The sequence below is a fragment of the Polypterus senegalus genome, chromosome 4 (genome assembly GCF_016835505.1).
Source record: "Polypterus senegalus isolate Bchr_013 chromosome 4, ASM1683550v1, whole genome shotgun sequence".
In the NCBI taxonomy this organism is placed as follows: Eukaryota; Metazoa; Chordata; class Cladistia; order Polypteriformes; family Polypteridae; genus Polypterus; species Polypterus senegalus.
The window spans coordinates 70,147,087-70,170,079 of record NC_053157.1 but is presented as its reverse complement, the minus strand read 5'-3'; the positions used below and the strand labels follow the sequence as shown (position 1 = coordinate 70,170,079).

The 22,993-nt window shown below is 41.5% G+C and overlaps 1 protein-coding gene across 1 annotated transcript; it reads right to left on the bottom strand.

The window, feature by feature from the left end:
* Window positions 1-1,204: 1,204 nt before the first annotated feature.
* Window positions 1,205-22,993, bottom strand: si:busm1-57f23.1 (uncharacterized protein LOC368621 homolog). The gene is made up of 4 exons (XM_039750833.1): window positions 22,781-22,993; window positions 22,479-22,630; window positions 6,734-6,835; window positions 1,205-1,370 (listed from the first exon to the last, which is right to left on the bottom strand). Exons 1-4 carry the CDS (start codon window positions 22,872-22,874, stop codon window positions 1,290-1,292), a joined length of 429 nt encoding a protein of 142 aa, XP_039606767.1. The 5' UTR covers window positions 22,875-22,993; the 3' UTR covers window positions 1,205-1,289.

Genomic DNA, 22,993 nt, shown 5'->3' with positions numbered 1-22,993 from the left:
TTTCTGGAAAACTTCCCAATCTTTTGGTAGGTTTGTTGTCATTTTTACTTTGTGTGTTTATTTTGGACTACATTTCGAGAGTAGCAATGTTGGGTACAGTGTGGAGTATAATTTTCTAGTTCAAGTATTTTTGGTGTTTCTTTCTTGTTTTCTCTATTTTACCATTATGTATTTGGACATCATCTTAATTTCTCTAGAGCAGTGATTCTTAACCTTCTTAACAATCACAGACCCCTTTAAGAATCTGATGAAAGCTACTCATAAAAGCTAAACATAAGTAAACAGCCAGTATATGAGAAGATAAGCTGTGATAAACCATGGAAAATGACAATTAGCACTTGATCTAATGGAGTGGCACAAGATGGCTATCGTGCAGAGAATGATGACACATATCTAAATGGCATACATGGGCCAACAGAAAGTCAAGAGATGCCAAGAGGCCGGTGCTGTAAGCAGTGGCAGGGTGCATTTTCTTTTATTTCTTTCAAAGGAAAACCATTGATTGGGATAAGTGGAAGGGGCTGTATGGTGACCACTATATTTCTTGTGTGATTTTTCTTGCACAACATTTTTCTCGCCGTTATTTTTCTTGCATATTACTTTTCTCACAATTATATAACTCACGCATTAGGTTTAGATGAGATAAATACTTGCAAGAAAAATAATGGTGAGAGATGTAACACGCGAGAAAAATAATGTGAGAAGCTTCACACAAGAAAAATCAACAGTATTGGGCTGTATAGTGAATATTAACATTCATTTTTATCTAACCCTCACGGACACCCTGAAACCCATCCATGAACCCCACGGAACTAGGTTTAAGAACCCCAACTATAGAATTTTTGTGTCTTAGAAAGCTCTTTATTTTGTACTTTATCACCTTATGTTTAAGTTTTTGAATTTATTATTATCATTATTATACAAGCAGAGGTACCCTGTACTGTCTGGGGATGAGGGCACCAGAAAAATTTGGAAGCAAAACACAACTTATGGTCTCCTACTCTACATATGGCTAATTTGTGCAAAATTAAGTGGAGATAGGCTCAACAGTAAGGATTTGCACTGTAAAACTATCAGATCTAAAAGTGTTTTCTATTCAGAACAAAAGAAGTAGAGAGCCAGTGTTTTCCTTGCATTAGTCAAAGATCTGCCATATTTATGATACATAGGCACATTTATAAAAATTGAGAAAACAGCAATTGTATTGATTTATGTATTTAATTTATTGATTGAGTGAGTAAGTAAATCATCTGTGTATGCTTTCATTTTCTCCTTAATTAGTTTGGTGTTCATCTCTTGCACTTCTGGTAGGTTAACTTATACTGTTCATCCGATGGGTGAAACTGTAGATTGAAGTCGCAGTTAAGAACCTGTGATCAAAATAAAAAGGAAGATATTTGTTTTTTACATTGACTTCATTTTTATAGAGAATACAGTTTCATGATCTATTGAAAGAAGGTAACCCTACCTCTGCAGGGTACAAATTTAAACATTATATACAGTATTTCTACACAATTACTATTTGCTAAATATAACAGATTGGAGGTGAATCTGTCAAAAATAAATACACAGTGAATGTGCCATAAGCAAAACTTTGGGCTCTCTGTAATTCAGCCTTCAGAAATACGTCATAAAGTTACTGTAAGAAGAAACAACAAAAACCAAGATGAAGGGTTGGGTTCTCTACCCTGTATTCTTGAAAAATACAAAAGTTATTAATTAAAGTAGACTTAGTGTTACATTTCTTCTCAAAAAACCATGAAAAAACATTGCAATTTTTGGCTTGAAAAATGACATTTTTATTAAATCTCATATTTCTACTGTAAAATGTGCAAATCCCTAAAATTACAAAGTCAGAAGTGTGGAATGTATAAAAATAATACAAATGATGATGATAATAATAATAATAATAATAATAATAATAATAATAATAATAATAATGGTATGGACTGCACACTACACATGTGCAAGTGACATGAGCATCACTTTCAGTTTCAGCAACCATTTCAATTTCACTACCTGAAGACAGATTCACCTCATCATCACTTCTGAAGAGTGGTGTTTCTTACAAGTTGCCATTATGAGGCAATACTCGGCCCTGACCATTACGTAAGGCACACCTATACCATTGCCTGAATAATGACTAACGCTCTTGGCATTTTACCCGAGTAGTCTTCGGTTCTTATGTGAGATGCGTCTTTACTGTTGCCTGAGTGACACTTTTAGCATTGTTTTTATAATGACACTTAGGTCTAATGTTAAGAAGGTCAACAGATCGAGTCCATGAATGAACTGAAATGCATAAGGCAATATCGTGGTTTTAGAGTGATTTGACAGGAAGGGATGTGTTTTGAGAACTGCAGCTGGAAGTGAGGTCACGGCTGGAATTGGAAGTGACATCAGGCAGGGTTTCCTTCTGAAGGTCTGCAGAGGAAAGAGAGAAGGTGGTCCGGTGTATAAATACATTTATTTAAGCCCACTGACTGGATCCCATGTGCATGTGTGTGACAGTGCAAGCACTGATAATCATATTTATGAACATTAGTGCTCCCCTTGATACTCTGCCATGGGTCAAAGGTTTGCCTAGTGGCTTTCTGTTTAGTGAGTGAAGAACACTCACTCTATCCATGGAGAAAGAGGCCTGCAGTTCCCTAGATTTTGCTCTAAAGTTCTTTGCAACTTAATGGAAAAAATATGACTCCCTCTTAGAGAGTTTTTGGCAGGAAGGATAAGAAAAAAGACAACTGTTCTAAATATTACCTGTCTGGACACATTGGCTCTAACTGTACTTTAAATTTTGAAATAAAATTTAGAGAGTACCATGCACGTTTTTCTAGGCATACATTTCTTGGAAATGCACAGTATTTTGAATTTATCATTAAAACATGCATATTGATAAATTGTTTGTAAAGACGACAGGATAAGTATCCTAGATTTATACTTAACAAAAGAGTGTAGTTTAAGCCACGGACTAGCCCTGGTTGTTTGAATTTAATGAAGTGTAAGCGTATCTAATAAATGGTGAAGACTGCATACATCAGGAATTAATTTCCCTCAGACAAGCTGCAAAATATTATTCTAAAAGCACAAGGGAAAAGGCAGAATTGTATTTCTTTTCAGTTAACAGCTTCTAAAGCTAACAAGTAATAGAATTTTTTTTAGATGTAAAACATTAAATAAATCCAATCTCGGAATCAATAAAGAACTCTTTAAAAATATGAATGCCATACATTCCGACTTCAGTTCTCTCCAGATCATACACAGAATACTAAGATGATTTTTGTTTTGAGGAATATTTATCATTCTATAAATAGAATAGCTGCCGTTTTACAATTGTTTATATAATAAACATTAATTTCAGAAATACCTAAAGCGCTAAAGTGCAGGTAAACAGTGAGTTACATTTTCATCAATTAATGTTAAACAGTTAACATGCAAATACTTAAGAAACTACATTAAAAATACAGAAGAGAAAAACAAACTAAATAATCCTTTCAAGTGCAATAGCTTATGTAGATATTAGAATCAATTCACAAGGAAATTAGGATTAAAATGTTCGTAATATAAATTAGAATTTAAGTTTGACTTAAACCAAAAAAAAGTATAATCAATAAAGAAACCTAGGGGTTTAAAAATGTTAACTCTGAATTGAAACTAAGCTTTAGCTTATTGAAGAATAAAGTTACAGTTTAAAAAAATGTTGGCCAAAGGACAAGGCTTAAACCCCACATTAGGTCAGTGTTCTCTTTTTTACTTCTCAAGCATAACCCATAATTATATTGTTTTAAATGTTGAACATAAACACCAACCATCTGGTTTCAGCAATGAGCAAACAACTACTAAACCAATCCCAAATTAAGTCCTAATTTAATTGGTTTCAAAAAAGAAAATCTCATGCAGTGCTTGGCTGAAATCCAAAAACAGCAATGAAGGTATAAGCTTTTAGAGGAGCTCAGGCCAAATCATAACAATTAGACAGCAATATTTTTTTAATGTGTCTGAAATATTTAATGTTTGATTATATTAAACACCAGCTGCATAAACATGCACCATATATGTGTCTTATCTCTCCTGTACATATTATTGCAACTAATTAAAAGAAAACTCACTGAGAAAAGTATACAGTATGTTGTAATAATATGGAAAGTACAGCAATAGGGCAACTTCTTTTGTATGGCACTCACACTACAAGAAATATTACACAACATTTTTAAATTCAAGTGTTGTCTCATGTCATGCACGTCGCATAGGGGACAGTGTAAGGACCTCTGATGATTGTAATTTCCCACCGCTCCAGGGGTTCGTGCTGTGTCCTAATGTCTTCTCTATTCCTCCCTCTATGCAAACTGAAAGATTGACAGCTATAACACCACTGATGTCATTTCCGGTGTCTGTCCACATGGACCTGCCTCTTCCTGCCAGAAGGATTTAAGACCAAAGATCCACCATCATGAGGCAGTTCAATTGACAACTCACATTTGGAAAGATGTCTCTGTTATTATTCCATGTTTGTTTTATTATTTTTTTTTTTTTTCAAATTCCAATTATACGGGATCACCAAGGAGATGTCCCCAACTTTTTATCATAGTCTGTCTAGCCTCTTACATTCAATATTATAAATCGATAAGTTGCAGTACAATCAGTGTGTAACAAATTGCTTTATTCTCTTCTATATATGGAAAAAAGTGTTTTAATTTGTGACAGGAAAAGTTTATAATCTTTTTTGTTTAGTCTTGTAGATGAAATGCTTTTCATGCCAATGAACTCTTTATCAAATCCAAAGCCAACACTTCTAGAATTGTGTTATCACTGTTTCAGAAATATAATGTGCCAGCTAGACAGGTGCAGATGAGCTATGCTTCATTCCAGTACTCAATAAATGGTGTTATGCAGGCGGCTTGAAGGAGTGGAGAGAGATCCAGCTGAAGGAGGACATCAATCGACACAAAGAGAGAATAATAAGAAAGGACAGGGTGAGACAGAAAGATCAGGGATTACTGCAGGCTTGCATTTTTAATAGCATAACAGCAGTAGTGTGACTGATCACTGCTGCAGAGAAGTAAATAAAAGTGACCTTGGGCTGAAATGAAAACTAGTGTTGTGTACTTCATTCAACTTTGCTACATCATAATCTTTTGGGTTTTTTTGGGTGGGGGGGGGGGTATTTTAGAAGCCTGTTTCTGATTAAACTGTTTGAATTTATTCTCAGAGACTCAACGACAGATATTGAGTGCTTATGGCAGTAACAAGATCATGGGTTTGTGTCCTGGGCCTTCCCTGTGTGGAAGCACTTTGAGTAGTGAGAAAAATGCTATATAAATATAAAGAATTATTATTATTTTTATGACACTAAACTGGGTGAAATATGTTTCTCCTTTTTTGTGATGAAATTTTTATTAATGAAAAATGCACACATGAAAATTGGGTTTAGCAATAATTATTTAAAATGTATAAGAATAAATACAAAAGGGCCAATGCTACTTTCTTCTTGTGTCCATCCCAACACATTTTCCCCCACCATGTTCCTTCTTCTCCTTCTATAATACATTACTCTGTTAATATTGCTGTTCTATCCCTCATTTCAGTACATGCTCATTCTGGGTAATGGTTGTTGAGTCCTTTTCACCTCCTTTTAATATGGTGTGACAAATCATCAAATTTGCAATACATATTTTCATGTAAAAAGCTGCCAATTGTTTCAACCTTACATTGACTCCAAAATTATCATCGTAACTGAACAACAGAGAGCACACTCAGCGCCTGCGACAACATATCATTCACTATGACCAGTAGTCAATAGATGTCTTTGAATGCCAATATACATTATGAGTGTACAGAAAACTTTTTCCCGTACAAAGATTTATTTTTAATAAGTGAAGTATACACACTGCACACACAAGACATACAGGGATATAATAGGGATCCTTTTAGGAGACCTTTTGGCTGTAGACTGTTTATAATAATCAAACGTTTTCTGTATGTTGGATCAAGTTAATGAGAACACCATTGCTCTTTGCTATTCAAAACCACTGCCCCTATTTTTAGCACCACCTTTATGAGGCTTTGTATTGGTTTAGAAATGTGACATTCAATTAGTTAATTGTTCCAGGGTAAAGTCATGCAGCCGCAGAGTGTTCAGTGGGGAAACTGGCTGATTGCTGGTTCATGTGCAAGTACAAACATCCTAGCCATTCCTTTTTGACTCTCCATGAGTCGTTAAGCCAAGCAGCTACACCTGCAAAGTTCATAAAAAACTTGAGTATGACAGATAACAGGAAAGCCTGAGACAGAAAAAGAGAGACAAAAAGGGGAAAGAAATCAAGCCTTTGCAGTGGACAGGAGAAAGGCATTTGGGTGGGCCTGCAGGGAATGGAGGGAACAGTGCTGCAGGGGCGGGTCGCTCCTAATGAGCAGTGGGTGAAGGGGGAGTGGCCAAAGGCTACAAGGGTCATTTGACGACTGCTGAGGGATAGTAGGTGGGAGCAACAGAACCAGGCTTTGGACTTCCCAGCCAGTTACCATCTGAGGTATAAAAGGTATTGAAGGTTGGCCCACCATAGGAGGTTGTCCAGCTAAGATGCAAACTGTGAAGTGGAACAACCAACTTTCTCTGCCACCTATCCCAATTACCAATACTATCAATTAATATTTTTATAACTGGTATCATAATAGTTTTGAAACATAACTTTGAAAAGCATTCACTTGTGTGTCAAAAAAAGCACATAAAAAATACCTTTTTTGTCAGTGCACAGGCTTCAAGATCAACTGCCTCCATTTTCTTACACCTGGTTTTTCCAATTCGAGCAATAAGTATATATTGGATAGCATTTGTCACCTTAAAATTAAAGTAAAAAAAAATATATATATATTATTCATTTGAAATACCAAAATGATGAAAATGTGTTAGTTAAAAGGAAAACATCACATTTAAAAGAGAAATATGCCGCAGAAAAAACACAAAATAATAACTAGTTGAACAGAAAGGAAAACCTATCACTTCTTAAGATTTTCTTACACCAGTCTAGATACTGCTTGCAAGAACAGGTGACTCATCCACTTTCCACAAAACCCCCAAACCAAACACTATGCCAAAAACTATCTTCTTCTCACACCTTATTCTGGCTGGACCATCTTACTGCCAGGCTGAACATCTTCAAACCTGCAGACAGAAGTCATTGGCCCTGAACAACTACACAGTATTGGACTGTACTCCTCCAAAACAGGTATAGGTTGCAACAGGAGGGTTGAACTGTTCAAACATGGGAACAAAATGTAATGAAAGGTTAGTAATAAGTGGCAACAGAGCCTTTAAAGTAGTTAAATATAAAAAAGGCAAGTAAACAAAACAGAACCTCTGACTTTTATAACGGTCATGGTTGGCCACTGTTTTTTTGTTGCATTAAAGTAACTTTTGTTTAATATAACAATACTTGCATTGGGCATCAACACAACACACATAAGCAAAACAAATTCCAGATTAATGTAACGTTGGCAAGTCACAAGTAAAAAAATGTGGACAGTAACAAACAATTTCAAATAAGGGCCATGTTCTAAGAGAGAAAATATGAATACCTCAATTTGTTAAAGGTAGTCATTGACTTATGACTTATGGGTCTTATGACCATTGGACTTATGACTGCTATCGCGTCTTAAGGGTAAATAACGGTTTTCGCCACACCAGCTACATATGTCATGACTCATTCATCTTGATATCAGTTTATTGCCTGATGCAGTTTCGACTATGGTTAGTTACATTTGTCATAAAATTGCAGGAAAAAAAGGTAATTGATCTCGACAGAAAAGTGAAAGTGATCAAGCAGTATGAGGGAGGAAAGAAAGCAAATGTGATCGCATAGGACTTTAAGTTATCCCAGTATGTAACCAGTATTCACCACATGCACTGTACTGGCTTTGAATCTGTGACTCATGATGTGCTGCTTCGTGTGACCGCCAAACTCTTTTACCTGTTAATGTTTATTATTAACAGGCTGAAATGTTAAAACAGAAATCATATGAGTGATCAAATTCTGCCGGTCCAATTCCTCCACTTACAGTTAACACAGCAAACACTGGGAGATGCTCACACTGATAACGTAACATAACAGTGAATCGCGAAGTTGTTAAAGGTTTGGCACCCATGGGAACAACAGTAATAACGAAACAAATAAAATAAAAAATTATTTACAAAAAAAAGATAGAAAATCTACACAATATGCTAAGAATGATGATAAAAAAGGATATAAAACAAACAATATGACTTATTACGCAGTACTATTTATTACCGGTCGGTCAGAACTGAACGTGGTTATAACTCGAACACTACCTCTAATTAGACACTCCTCTGACCTGAGGTTAGAATAACATCATCATCATTCTTGCCTATTGCAAAAAGACAATTAAAGGAGGTTGGTGTCAGAAAGGGCATCCAACTGTAAAAATTACTGTTCCATTACTTCCTTTAATGGGGATAAACAGAAAACCTGGGTCAACATGGAAACTGGCTGTTATACTGGCAGAAAATCTGTTACAATGTAAAAACTATTTTGAAGTACTGAAAATATAAAATCATTTTTTGGCATTCTACATATACAAGAATCTGTTGATAACTTGATCAAATCTACTTAGGGCTACCATGTTGCTGAATTATCTTAGAGATCTTGCTCATTAATTTAATAATAATGAAAATGATATACCAGAGTGAGTGAACAATTCCTTAAAAGTAACTATATTGTAATACCTGTGTGCAGAAATACCTTAAATGTCATATCCACTGAAGCTCAGACTTCCACAGGCACTTGCACTAGCCTTATATAAAATTGACAATTAACCACATAAGCACATTATAGAATGAAAATTCATTAAAAATATAGATCCCCTGGAACTTTGAAGAAGAAGTCCTGACACACTGTGCCACAGTACCTCCGTCCTCACCATTTCTGAATATGATTTTTTCCAATTGGCTTGTGCTAGCAATCACTGCCACCAAATTTCATGGACTGATTAATTGACTGATTTTTAATGTGATTTATTCTATTTATTCTAAGAGTCTGTTTACTCTTGCATTCATTTGACAACAATGTGATCATTTCAACAACAAATGAACTCCCTTTGCTTGTTACTGGAAGAACATATATTAATAGAAGAGCAAGTAAGGACTCTGTTAAAAGAACTCACTTCCTTGTCTCGCGTGACGTCAAAGTGTCTTCCGAGAAGATCACATCTTGTCTCCCTTGTCTCCCTCCCAAGATTTTTTTTTATAATAGAGAGATTGGTCTGGTATGAGTCACTGTAAGGAGGGAAGGGCACCTGTTCTCTATCTTACATCTCTTGCTGCCAAAATAAGATTAATTTATTTAAGGTTATTATGCAACATCTTAAAAAATGGAAGAGAGCAATGATAATTGCTGCAATTTTAAAAATGGGAGGTGTATAATGTACGCCCTAGGTATTATGTTTGACCAGAGTTTTTAAACTATGCATTCTGCCTTTCCCAGTTGTTTTTGCATAAATGATTAGGTACAGAAAGAGTCTCCAGTTCCACTTGTTATGCCACTTCTTAGCCACGTTATCATTGTATGCTTTAAACTTTTTATGTACACTGTTTCGGATTTGTGTTTGTACTAAAAAAAACGGATTTGGCAGTGCAAATTGAGCAAATAGTAGACACAGAGACATTACAGAGAATGGGTAAGTTTGAACAAGACTAATGTAAGACAGTGAGGACATATATAGCTGCAGGATATTTAACTGCAGTCAACATAATGCTAAATAAATAAAATAAGTAAATTAAAGCAGAATGCAATGATTTCCAAATCACATAATCCAATATTTTATTCACATTAGATCTCAGAAAACATATCAAATGTTCAAAGTGAGACATTTTATTATTTCATGGAAAATGTTAGCTCATTTTGAATTGGATGGCAGCAATACATCTGAAAAAAGTTGGGACGGGGGCAGCAAAAGGCTATAAAAGTAAATGATACTAAAAAGAAACAGCTGGATGAAGATTTTGCAACTAATTAGGCAAATTGGCAACAGGTCAGTAACATGATTGTGTATAAAAAGAAGACCTTAAAAGAGGCAGAGTCTCTCAGAAGTAAAAGTGGGCAGAAATTCATCAATCTGCAAAAAAATGTTTCTACATATTGTGGAATTGTGTGTAATGTCCCCCAAATGTAAAATTGTGTGGATTTTGAATATCTGATCATCTACAGTACATAATATCATGAAAAGATTCTGATTATCTGAAGAAATTTCTAAGAGCAAGGAACAAGGACGAAAATCAGTATTGGATGCCGGTGATCCTCGGGCCCTCAGGCTGCACTGCATAAGCACTCAGTTCAAAAGCCTGCGACTCTGATGGTGTGGGGGTTCATTAGTGCCTATGGAACTGGCAGCTTGCACATCTGGAAAGACACCATTGATGCTGAAAGGTACTGTACATACAGGTTTTAGAGCAACATATGCTTCCATCCAGATGAAGTCCTTTTAAGGGAAAGCCTTACATATTTCAGGAAGACAATGCTGAACCAAATACTGCATCTATTCCAACAGCGTGGCTTTGTAGTAGAAGACTCTGCCTGCAGCCCAGACCTTTCACCAATTGAAAACATTTGGCACATCTTAAAACGAAAAATACAACAAAGAAGACCCAAGACTGTTGAGCAGCTTATATCCTATTTCAGACAAAAATGAGACAATATTACTCTACCAAAAGTCCAGCAACTGGTCTCCTCAGTTCGCTGACATTTACAGACTGTTGTTAAAATAAGAGGGGATGTTACACAGTGTTAACATGGCCCTGTCCCACCTTTTGTGAGACGTATTGCTGCCATTAAATTCAAAATTACCTTATTCTTTTCTTAACATGGTACAATTTTAAACATTTCATATGATTTATATGTTCTATTGTGAATAAAATATGGTTTTATGATATTTGCAGACCACTGCATTCTGTTTTCATTTACATTTTACATAGCATCTCAATATTTTTGGAATTGGGGTTGTAAATGAATGAAGCAAGAATCAAGCTTTAAGCATAAAATAACTGTAATTAAAGGTCTGAAAATAAAAGGAATAAAGCAAGAAAACACAAGAAAAAGAAAAGTAACTCAGGAACAATGTAATGAATCAGTGCAAGGAATTTGCCCAAATAATTTGGGTAGAACAGACCTCAACGACAGTAATCACTTGTGAAACAGATGTGGCAGTGGAGCACATTATCACTGTTTGGTGTTTATCTTTCTCTCTGTCATTTAAACTTCCTGCCTGGCATTCCTCATTACAGGGGAGATTAAATTTCTCATATTTTTCCAAAACCCATTTTTTAATGGACATGTAACCAATAATATGGTCAAATCCAAATATATTTTATATCCAACTTACTGGAGAACAGTAAGTTGCTTAAAATAAATATAGTGTATAGAAATACAATATGTAGCATTTATGCAACATACTGTAGCTGTTAGTTCTTGCATCTACCTGTTTATTGCAGCCACTAAATGTTCAAACTCATAGTTTCATTGATTACAGTAAGAAATTACTAAAATGAGAAAATCTTTCCACTTTCCTTTTTTGCAAATAAGGCACAAAGAAGATAAAAAAAAGTTTTAAAAAATTTAATCAGTGGTTTGCACTATTTACCAACCTTTATTATGACTATGGACGTGTATTTTTTAAGCAAACTGAAAAAAATGCTTGAAAAGGGGAGAATAAATGTAAATATGTACCAGAGCAAGTTTACATACAGGGTGGGGTGTATTCTTAACAAAAATATCTGAATAAAGAATAAACTACTTGAAATAAGGTACAACCTTATTTGCCTTTTGCATGTAAAATCAAATGTTAGTTTAATCTGCCACTTTGTACACAGAGAGCTTTTGTGAATATAATTTTCTCACTACAGGGTTATAAAGAAGCCAAGTGTAAAATAATGAGAGCATGTTTGCAGATTTGAGTACAAAGGCAATAGGGTACACTCCCACTTTCCCTCATTCATCTTTACCAATGGAACAAATATGTAAATATTCTTTTTAATATATCATATGTTGTGGCCCCAGGAGGACGTGAGGAGGGCTTGTGCCTCCTCCAGACCGCGAGGGGGCGTCCGTCCTGGTTCTGTTGGGGGCCACGGGTTGAGGGCATGGAAGCCCTTCCCTGTAGGGGCCCGTGGTCACCGCCAGGCGGCGCCCGATGCCGGTTTATCCCGTCGCGGTTGCCGGTCGGGCTGGAGCCCGGCCGGACGCTTGAGGACTGGAGGAGGGCGAGTGCCTCCTCCAGACAGAGTGGGGGCGTCCGTCCTGGTTAGGCAGGGGGCCTCGGGTACAGGGCTTGAAGCCCAGCCCTGTAGGGCCCCGTGGCCACCGCCAGGCGGCGCCCCGGTGCCTAATTATCCCGGGAGCCCGGCACTTCCGCCACACCAGGAAGTGCCGGGGGGAAGACTTTGTGTGGCACCCGGAGTGCTGCCAGGAAGACAGCCGACAGTTCCGCCACGCTGGGGCGTGCTAAGGACGGAACACCTGGGGCTCATCCGGGAGCCTTATTTAAGGGGCCGCCTCCCTCCAGTCATTGGTGGAAGTCGGGAGGAAGCAGACGGAGCTGGAGAGAGGACAGGAGGCGACCAGAGGAAAGGCACAGTGACTGTGGGCCCTGGACTTTTGGGGAATTCGGTGCTGAAGGCACTGGGGTTACGTGAGTGCACGTGACTATATAGCTTGTATAGTGCATAATAAACAGTGTGTGGAGAAAAATATGTCGTCCGTCTGTCTGTGCTGGGGCCAGCGTTCACAGTGGCGTAGTCGGCAGGATACTCCGCCTGGGACAAGGCGGGGACCTGGGTTCAAACTATCAATTTCTGTGAACGGCCCGGCGCAGCAGCGGACCCCACACACTGGCACGCGAGCGCCCGCACAACCAGCGCTGAGCGTTTCACCCAGAAACCGCCACCGGACAGCGGAATGGCTTTCCCCGGGTGCGGAGGAGGACCCGACATCGCCGGGCGCAGCGGCTCGAAAGTCGCGCTGTCGGGGCGGACAGCCAGGCGGCGTCGCTACGCAAAAGGCCACACCGAGGCGGGGGCCTCGGCATGAACGGGATCCGGGAGGTGAGTGCCCTGCCCTGCAATAATCGGCCCTTCGGGGTCGGTTTTACTTTATTTCCTACAGGGAGGGACGAACCGGATCCGCGTCCGTGGCAGGAGCGCGCCGGGCCGCGGGCTGTCGGCAGCGCGGCGACGGCAGCAGCAGAGAAGGCTGCGGAATCGGAGCCGCTGCGGCTCAAGGAATCGCCGCAGCCACAACGCGGCGAAGAGGCACGTCTCCGCACTCGGAGCAGGGGAGGCAAGATGGCCGCGGGCGGAGGTCCCGCCGCTGACAGGCACGGGATTGGCCGGTGTGTCTTGCGTGCCCGCCGATGATTGGATAGAGGCGGGCCCAAGGAATGCCAGTCCCGTGTCAGAGAAGAACCCGATTGGGCCAGAGGGAGTGGCCCAGAGGAGGCAGACGTCGCGTGGAGCCGATCAGCAGGTAAGCTCACCGACGTCTGTCTCTCTCTATCCACCAGCGGCTCATCGCGTCTCGGAGGAGTCCCTTCGGCCCGTCGAGTCGTCATTTGAGGAATTGCTGCGTGTTCTCGTCGCTCAGTGTGAGCAGCTGATGGAGACGGCGGTCGCGTCGAGGGAGACACCGCGTGAGACGGAGGATCGGCGCGGCGCTGGACCCGGAGGCAGGCAGAACACGGCGGGAGTGGTGAGTGTTGCCGTTCCCGTAGAGCAAGTGGGGGGGTTCGCCGAACATGGCCGTGACCGATTACGGGACGACCGGCTCTGAGTAGGCAACCTCCCAACAGCGGACGCGGCGGAGCAGACGGCTAGCGAGGCTGGGAGTTCAAACACGCAAGGGCTGGTAGGATCGGGGCTGCTGAGTGCCCTGGGTCCTAGCGCCCTGTGCTCCAAGCCCGCAGCTGTCTCCTGTCGCTCTGCCTGGACGCAGACGGGGCTGGATTTGAGCTTTCGTTGTGCTCAGACCCAGACCATCAGCGCGTCCAAGAAAAGAAGGAGGAACCGAAGGGTGAATGCCGGTTCCTCCGATAGGAGAGACGCGCGCTGGGTGCGCTGCGTCCGGAGAAGGGCCGTCCTCTGGATGGACAGAGGAGATCCCCTGGGCGGCTGGGCGAGCTGCCAGCGAGAGCGGTGCCGAGGCCGACGAGCGGACGGGCATGGAACCTGCGGTGGAGGACTTCAGCAGGCAAGTTGGGGACTGTCGGAGGGGGCAGGAGCACGGTCGGTACGGAGACCGACGGGGCGCTCGGGTGAGTGTCCTGGCTGTGCTTCTGGCCCTCTGTTCCTTTATTTTACAGGCCCGAAGCCCCGACGAGCGCTGAGGCCGACGTCGACAGGGACCTGCCCTCCTGGAACGGGCCGCTCCGCGGGAGTGCTCCACGCCGGGAGGCCTACAGTGACCCGCTGGGGGGAACAGCGGGGGCGAGAGCGGCGCAGACCACAGGGGACGTTTGCGCGGTGAGGGTGCCGAAGACAGATGTCCCAGGGTGCCGTGTTGGACCCTGGGGACATAGTAGGACCCTCGCTGGGGACGTGCTGCCCTTTCGGTTGTGCCGCTCGACCCACGTGTCCTCGCTAGCGGTGGGCACTGTGGCCCCGGCCGGGCTGGAGCCCAGCCGGGGCGCCAGGAGGACGTGAGGAGGGCTTGTGCCTCCTCCAGACCGCGAGGCGCCCGTCCTGGTTCTGTTGGGGCCACGGGTTGAGGGCATGGAAGCCCTTCCCTGTAGGGGCCCGTGGTCACCGCCAGGCGGCGCCCCGATGCCGGTTTATCCCGTGCGGTTGCCGGTCGGGGCTGGAGCCCGCCGGGGCGCCTTGGAGGACTGGAGGAGGGCGAGTGCCTCCTCCAGACAGAGTGGGGGCGTCCGTCCTGGTTAGGCAGGGGGCCTCAGGTACAGGGCTTCGAAGCCCAGCCCTGTAGGGACCCGTGGCCACCGCCAGGCGGCGCCCCGGTGCCTAATTATCCCGGGAGCCCGGCACTTCCGCCACACCAGGAAGTGCCGGGGAAGACTTTGTGTGGCACCCGGAGAGCTGCCAGGAAGACAGCCGACACTTCCGCCACGCTGGGGCGTGGCTAAGGACGGAACACCTGGGGCTCATCCGGGAGCCTTATTTAAGGGGCCGCCTCCCTCCAGTCATTGGTGGAAGTCGGGAGGAAGCGGACTGAGCTGGAGAGCGAGGACAGGAGGCGGCCAGGAAGAAAGGCACAGAACTGTGGGCCCTGGACTTGGGGGAATCAGTGCTGAAGGCACTGGGGTTTGTGAGTGCACGAACTTAACTTGTAAATAGTGTATATATTAAACAGTGTGTGGTGCAAAATATGTCGTCCGTCTGTCTGTGCTGGGGCCAGCGTTCACAATGTTTTACTGATTTCAAAATTAGCTAGTTTAAACGTCTGGAAATTAACTATAGACTTGGGCCTTCTTTATGTATTTCTTCATTAAAAATTGAACAGTGCTTTTTCTCAATAAATTATAATTCCATTTTTTGTTTTTTAACAATTTTATAACACAAATTTTAGTGTACATAAAATGATGAAAATTAATTTGAAGAAATAAATGGCTTTCAATTGTTGTTGCTTTCATAAACTTTTTTTAATGAACACTTCTCATTCAAAGGCTATAGACAAGACAATCTCATTAAAGGCTATAAACGATTATTCATCTGTGTGCAGTGTGGCATGTTAAGAGCCTTTTATATGCTGGTAAAGTGGCTTAGGAATATAAAGAATTCACAGGCCTATTACAGAATGCACCTCTCACCTTTTCAAAATTATTTTTTTAGTAGACAACATTACACAGATGAAAATCCACTTTACTGGTGCTTTATAAATGTTATTAACAACAAAATATTTCTTATAGTCTTGACAAGTATGAGTAAATATGTAATAGATGCATTTTTGCAGTACCTAGACTAAAGTGTTATTCTTTTTTCATCATATTATTTTTCATTCAATTAGCCTTTATAAATCTCAGTAATCTTGTAAATGTGTCCCTCCCTGGCCTGGTCCAGCCACGTGGGTCCTCAACAATGAGGATCCTGTGAGCCGAATCACCCTCTGGGAATCGAACCACATGGCTGTGGTACCATATTTTATGCTTCCTCACAATGCAGGTAAAGTGCCTCATGCAGGACCATGTGAGCAACTGCTCGTTTGACACAAAGTCAAACCAGTTCTACCCAAGGATTCACTAAAGAAACACAAGTACCAAAGGAGTCCACTCTTCATCTCAGGACACTGGATAGCACACTCACAAGGCCAGACACTCAGACTCCTCACTCAGTCTCTCAAGAGCCACCATTGACTCTGCGAAGATCACAGCATCATCGGCAAAGTCAAGATCAGTAAATCTTTCTTCATCAATAGATGCCCCACAGCCGCTGGACCATACGACCCTGCAACACCCAGTCCATGCAAGCATTGAACAGGGTAAGAGCAAAAACACAACCCTGATGAATCCCAGAATCAACTGGGAAAAACGCAAAGGTTCTCCCTGCACTCTGCACAGCACTCACAATACCAGTGTACAGGCTGGCCATGATATTCAGCAGCCTTGGGAGGATCCTGTGAAGTCTCAGAATGTCCTATAGGCCAGCTGGATTATCTGAGTCAAATGCCTTTCAAAAATTGACAAAGGCTGTAAAGAAACTCTGTCCATATTCACGTTTGCAGATCCATGAGAACCCTCAGTGCCAGGATATGATTGATAGTAGAATTCTTAGGTATAAAACCAGACTTCTCTGGTCACTGGTAGGTGAGCAAGTGATCACGGATCCTATTGAGGATGACCCTAGCAAGGAACTTACCTGCCACCAAGAGCAACATTATCCCCGTGCAGTTGCTTATCTTGGCGATCACCCTTGCCTTTCCGGATAGGGATGACAAGTCCTGTTTTCCAGGGATGACACCCATTTCCCAAATGGAAAATAAGATTGTTTGCAATGCAAGGATAACAGCCTTACCACCAGCCTGGAGTTCAACTTGGATATCACAGATCCTTGCAGGCCTTTACTACCGCAGCTGGTTCACAACCAGTGAAATCTCAGTTAGATTGGGTGGTTCACAGCTAAATGGAGGATCAGCCTCAACAACCAGATCCAGAGATATCCAATGTCGTAGCCGGAGGATCAGCTTTAAACGGCTGCTCAAAGTAACCAGCCCAGTGGGTCACAATTGCAGTGTCATCTTTAAGGACCATTCCGTCACCCACCCTGACTGCAGGAACAGATTTGGATATGTGAAATGCTTTGATTCCTCTGTAAGCAGGACGTTGTTCACTAGACCATAGATAGTGTGTCACTTGCTCATAGATTCCTCTAACAAACACCTCCTTATATGCCCTCAGAGCCCTCGCAGCCATCCTTCTCAGTTCCATCAAGCCGTGTGTTGCAACTCCTCTCGATGATATCCAGGGTGCCCTGTGAGATGAAACATCTCCCTTTAGGAACACCAACACAACACAAACCTCAGCAATCTTCACTTTCTTGCCACGGAAGGTCTCCCACATTACATTAGGATCAGCAGTCACAATCGAGTTTGCTAGTTCCTCATGTAAATTGCTTGCAAACTCATTAGAAATGAACTGAACTTGGAGTGCGGCCAGGTCCAGTCTCGTTCTCCTAGTAGATGGTAGCCTACTGGACATAAGCTGGATCTTCAGAGTAGCAACAACAAGTCTGTGGTTAGAACTCACAAACTGGGCACTTCTTTAGACCCTGCAGTTCTGTAGAAGCCTCCACTGTCTGCCCAGAAGGATGTGATCAATCTCCTTCACCAGTATTGGGGTACGGAGTTCAACAATGCAGTTCAGGAGGCTAGGACCTGGCTCCAGCGATCCGCAACCCCTGACCCTTTACAAAGTCAAGGAGCATGGAGCCACTTTCACCATAGTCGCCAGACCCATCTGGACTGACACAAACCTCATAGCCAATCAGCTCGTGGGCACCCATCAACTACAGAGTGAAGTTTGCAAATAAAATGTCTCCCTGACGGAGACATCACTCACTGCGGTTGAAACATACACTGAGGAAACAGACGAGGCACCCAGAGAGTGTCTTAATCTGAGTTTCATAATATGCTTATTTATAGGAGTGACATCAGACAGCATTAGAAGGAACCAATCTGCTACAGCAACAGCTACTCCCTGACTATGACAGCCATCAGAGCGACCAGACCAATTAAAGGTGCACCCAGCTACAGAGATCTGGTCGATACCAGGTCTCTTCACAACAGAGAGTACTGCCAATGACATGCAGAGTTTAGGATACTTCTCCAACAGCAGAGGAAGATGGTCATCATGTTGGATGACACGCACCTACCCAGATGAGATGCCTCAAATTGGGACCCAAGTGCTGCTGTTCAGCGGGTAACACCTCAGCACCACACTAATTCTGATCCCCAACAGGCCTGACCCCATTGGCTCTCTGAAAGTTTTGACTGTTCTGGGGATGAGGCTTCTGAGGGCTTTTCCCCATCACCTTTATAGTGGCAGCAGCTTTCCTATGGGCAGTAGTGTCTGCTGTTTCGGAGCTGCATGAAATTTTAACTGTGGCTAGAATGCCAATCCTGCCACCAACCCCCAAGATTTCCCTGCAAGCTGGAGGACCGCTTGCAGGGCTAGATGCAGTTTAACTTCATACCTATACTGCAGTTTAAAAACACATTCACTGCACGGATATAATTGCTGCTCTACTGCCAAGGCCACTACCATGAAGGAAGTGCTAAGTATAACCAGGAGGTGTTGCATCTAATTTAGCTCCCCTTGTAAAGAGCAAAAATGTCAATCAAACCTTGAAATTAGTGAAGCTTCATTACCAGGACTTGCACAAAATTCAATACCAGACCTTGCCCTCCTCTATGAATCATTGCAAGCTCCAAAATCCATTAAAAAAAAAGTTATTCATCTTTACAAATGCTCCTCCTGAAATAAGGAACCTGTGAGATCATGTATTTCTGTGGTTCATTCACAGGTGACAATTATGTTCACAACGCTTGATTCTTTTCATATCATAGAACAGGAGCAATGAATAAAAAAAATGACTTGAAAATGACTGCACACTGCAAGAGACAGATTGCACCATGATAAAGTCGGACAATGCACCTCACTCAACGTAGTTTTCCTTTTTGTCACACCCCCTGGTGGTGTGGGCACCCCAGGGTGGGAATCCTTGGTTTATTTCTCTTCCCATGATTCACAGCTCACTTTGTTACATTGTGTAAATTGTATATTTGTTACAGTCTCCAAAGATGGTGATGGTACATTTTAGCAGATTGTCTGAAATGCTGAACTGGTTAGCAGGCTAATGTAGTGGTGTGATGCAGCCACTAAGTAGTGTAGAACATTGGTTCTCAAAATATTTTGATCTTGCCAAAGTCAAAAATATGAGTGAAAACCTATAGCCAGTAGTGAGTATGTGAGCACATATATTTATATAATAAATAATGGTGGTGGAATTCAGCCAGTGATCCTTCATGACTCCTCAGCCTTGAAGATAGTGTCACAATAGGCAGATTGACAGCATTCATGCAGCAGAAGTGGGCTGTATCAACAGCTCTGAAAAATAAGGGGTTTAAGGGAAACTGGATGCTTCAGGGTAATGTCAAGTTTTTAAAGAAACACCCATATAGTGGTAGAGTTGGTTTGACTACAGAGAGTTCAAGTCTAAAGAAGTGTTAAGAGCAAAAACAGAGAAAGAGAGAGTGAAAGAAGGTACTGTACGTTCACTCCAAGCAGGCAGGAGTGGAATAGAAATAAAAATTATTTTGTGCAAAAAAAGGTTAGCTTCATGGTGAATGTTTCTGAGATGTTCTATGTGGCTAACACAGAAATTAATTTCCGGGGTGCAAAGGTGGGAAAGCTCCTTAATTGTCATAAATAAGCATGCAAATGTAATACAGGCCTGAAAAAGGAATCTTGCATGGTGTCAAAATTCCACATCTTGGTGCTTGTTATAATATTGTTAGCTATATAAATTTCTTACATTACACTGCTGATAACCAAAAATGTACTGTACTTATGAAGGTAATTTATGACTGTTAAAATATAAAATAATCCAAACAAAAATAGCTTATGAATGGACTGACAGGCATTGTGGTGGTGTAAAATATGGATTAAGACTGGAGCTGATGCCATTTAATAAACTTTAACTGACAAAGCTGCAGCAGATTAATGCTAAATATAAATATAATAAATACTGCTTTGGCAGGCAGACAAATACAATATAATATGGAGTGGACTGTATGCTGCTGACCACAGTTCATGTCTGATCTTTTGTCAAATTCCAGTGTCATGCTTGTTATATAAATCGATGACTCTGAGTTAGATAAGTGTGAGTGAACATGGAAGTGTGAGTGTGCTCTACAATGAATTATCATGGCATTCAGTATAGGTCCTTTTAATTGAACTCTGTCAACTGAGTATAAACATGAAATACTCCTCTGATGTCACTCACATTTCTTAGAGAAGTAGTAAATGTTAATTAAAGAAAACAAAAAAACAGACAAAGACAGCAGTTTGACAGCTGGAGCAAGGGAAGCAAAAAGAAAAGAAACTAGAAACTGCATTACAGGACAACACCCAGCTGAATTGCACAGAGCCATTTTTGGTTTGTAGAAATAGATGAGTTGTTCATCCAATATGGAAAATTCCAAGAGGGCTAGGTTAATGAAGAATGACATTCTGTGGGCTGAAACGGCAGAGTCACGACATCCCCAGCAGGTCATCAGTAGGGTTGTAGCGATTTAAACCAGAGGAATTACCCACTGCTTGAGCATAGAAAGGGGGAGAGTGGAGAAATCCAAAGGAGGGAGAACCTAAGATGAAAGGGGGTCATGCACAGAGAGAATTGAAAAGAGATAATTGTCAAGATAGGAACAGAGAGGAGAAACTGCGGGACACTGTCAGAACATGTGGAAGAAGTGCATTTTAAATCACAGTATACAATGTCTGCCACCAAACCCATTAAGAGGGGGAGGACGGGTGATTATATGGTTGCACCTGATGCAATTTAGAAACTCTCTGATTGCCCATAACCCTGTACTAGAAAAAATATTCAGATGTAGATGAATGGATATATGAATTATAGTGAACTTCAGATTACTTTGCTCTCTGTTCACTTTTCCTCCTCAGCTGGGTTGAGTAGACCACACTTTCCTCAGCAACTTGCATGCCATTTTGTGACATACAATTATTCCGATGTGTCTTCATTCAGTGGGCCATGACCCCTAGTAAGAGGCACCCAGGGGAAAACTTAGTTATATGCTGAAACTAACTGGCTTTTCTCAATCAACAGAAGAAGTGTTCAAGTTTGAGGTCCTCATATATTGCTTAGCTTCTCATTCTTTCAGGAAAAGTGAGCCTAGCAACCGAAGAATAAACTTCATTTAGGTCATTTGTAATTTCAATCTCACTTTTTCAGAGTTTTTGAATGAGCTCTTATTAAACACTTCATTAATATCAACATTCATTTACCATACTGAATTGACAATACATGTTTTTCTACTAATGTATCAGTTCATTAGTTTTATAATCCTGTATTGCTAGAGGGTACTTAATATTCCATAATTACATTAAAAAAAGTTGGCAGATCTACAGCTACTGTAAAATTACCAGGCGTATTCTAAATTGGATTTGTGAGTGCATATTAATGTCTTTGAAGCCTCTGTGTTAGACTACTGTCCTGTCCGGGGTTGGTTCCTACTGTGTGACAAAAGCTACTGAGACTGGCTTTGTTCTCCTGAAATTCAGAACTGGATTAATCAAGCCAGGGAATTTTATGCCTTTTTAGTGATGAAAACTAATGCTCTCCGAAAATATTGAGAGAGAGAGAGAGACATGGAGTACATGGAAATTTGATTACCAAAGGAAACATCCATCCATTTTCTTACCCGCTGAATCCAAACACTGGGTCACAGGGGTCTGCTGGAGCCAATCCTAGCCAACACAGGGCACAAGGCAGGAACCAATCCTGGGCAGGGTACCAACCCACTGCAGGACACACACAAGCACACACTAGGACCAATTTAGAATTGCCAATCCACATGTCTTTGGACTGTGGGAGGAAACACGGGGAGAACATGCAAACTCCACGCAGGGAGGACCCTAACTGCGAGACAGCAGCGCTACCACTGTGCCACCGTGCCGCCCCCAAAGGAAACATTTTTTTTTTTTGAGAAATATGTATACTGAGGAAAATAAGTGGTGTGAATGAGCCAGTCATCATCTTTCAAATTTCTTTTCTTCTGTTTTTATGTTCATCCTTCCTCTGACTTCTATTATTGTCAAAACTGGTGTACAACCTGAGATAAATACAGTGGAATTTAGTACTAATTAATTTCAGTATAAATTTGTAAAGCTTGTATTTCTTTAACTATATATTTAACTTTGTGAGTTATTTGGTGCTGGTTGGACGATTTGATTACCTGAATGTTTGCTGACACAACCTCTGTGAGTCTAAAGTAGTTGGTGCCACGAAATATCCTGTTGAATTCCTCCACGGCCTTCTTGGCAGCCTTTTGAATTTCAGGGCTCTGTGGATCTGCCTTCACTGGGGCACCCAAGAGATGCACTTTTTCTGAGGGAATTTAAGAAAAAAAAATTTACTTTTTTGCAATGTGCATGATATAATTACCCATTTTTATTTTTCTGTTTTTCACACAAACAAAACATTTTTCTTCTAGTTAAGAAATTTTGAATAATGATTAAATAGAAAGAGAACACTTACCACTTTGGATTGCTTCTATTTCAGCCTCTTGTCCAAAAGAAATAGAAAGTACCAAGGTGAAAGAGAAAAGGAAAAGATACAGCTGTGTAGCCATGTTTCTCTCTTCTCAGTTGCTCTACAAGACTAGAATCAATTTAGGAATGTTTTATTGGGCTGTGAAATCCCCACCCATCACAAACAAAGTAGAACAAATGACTAAGTGTGTAACTGCTG

What these genes read in the sequence shown, in the direction of transcription:
- si:busm1-57f23.1 (XM_039750833.1), bottom strand. Translation starts at nt 22,874, where the DNA reads ATGGCTACACAGCTGTATCTTTTCCTTTTCTCTTTCACCTTGGTACTT. An exon ending in TTGTGTCAGCAAACATTCAG is followed by an intron (nt 6,836 to 22,478) that starts GTAATCAAATCG and finishes TTTAATTTTAAG; the next exon opens with GTGACAAATGCTATCCAATA. An exon ending in CCTGTGCACTGACAAAAAAG is followed by an intron (nt 1,371 to 6,733) that starts GTATTTTTTATG and finishes TTTTGATCACAG; the next exon opens with GTTCTTAACTGCGACTTCAA.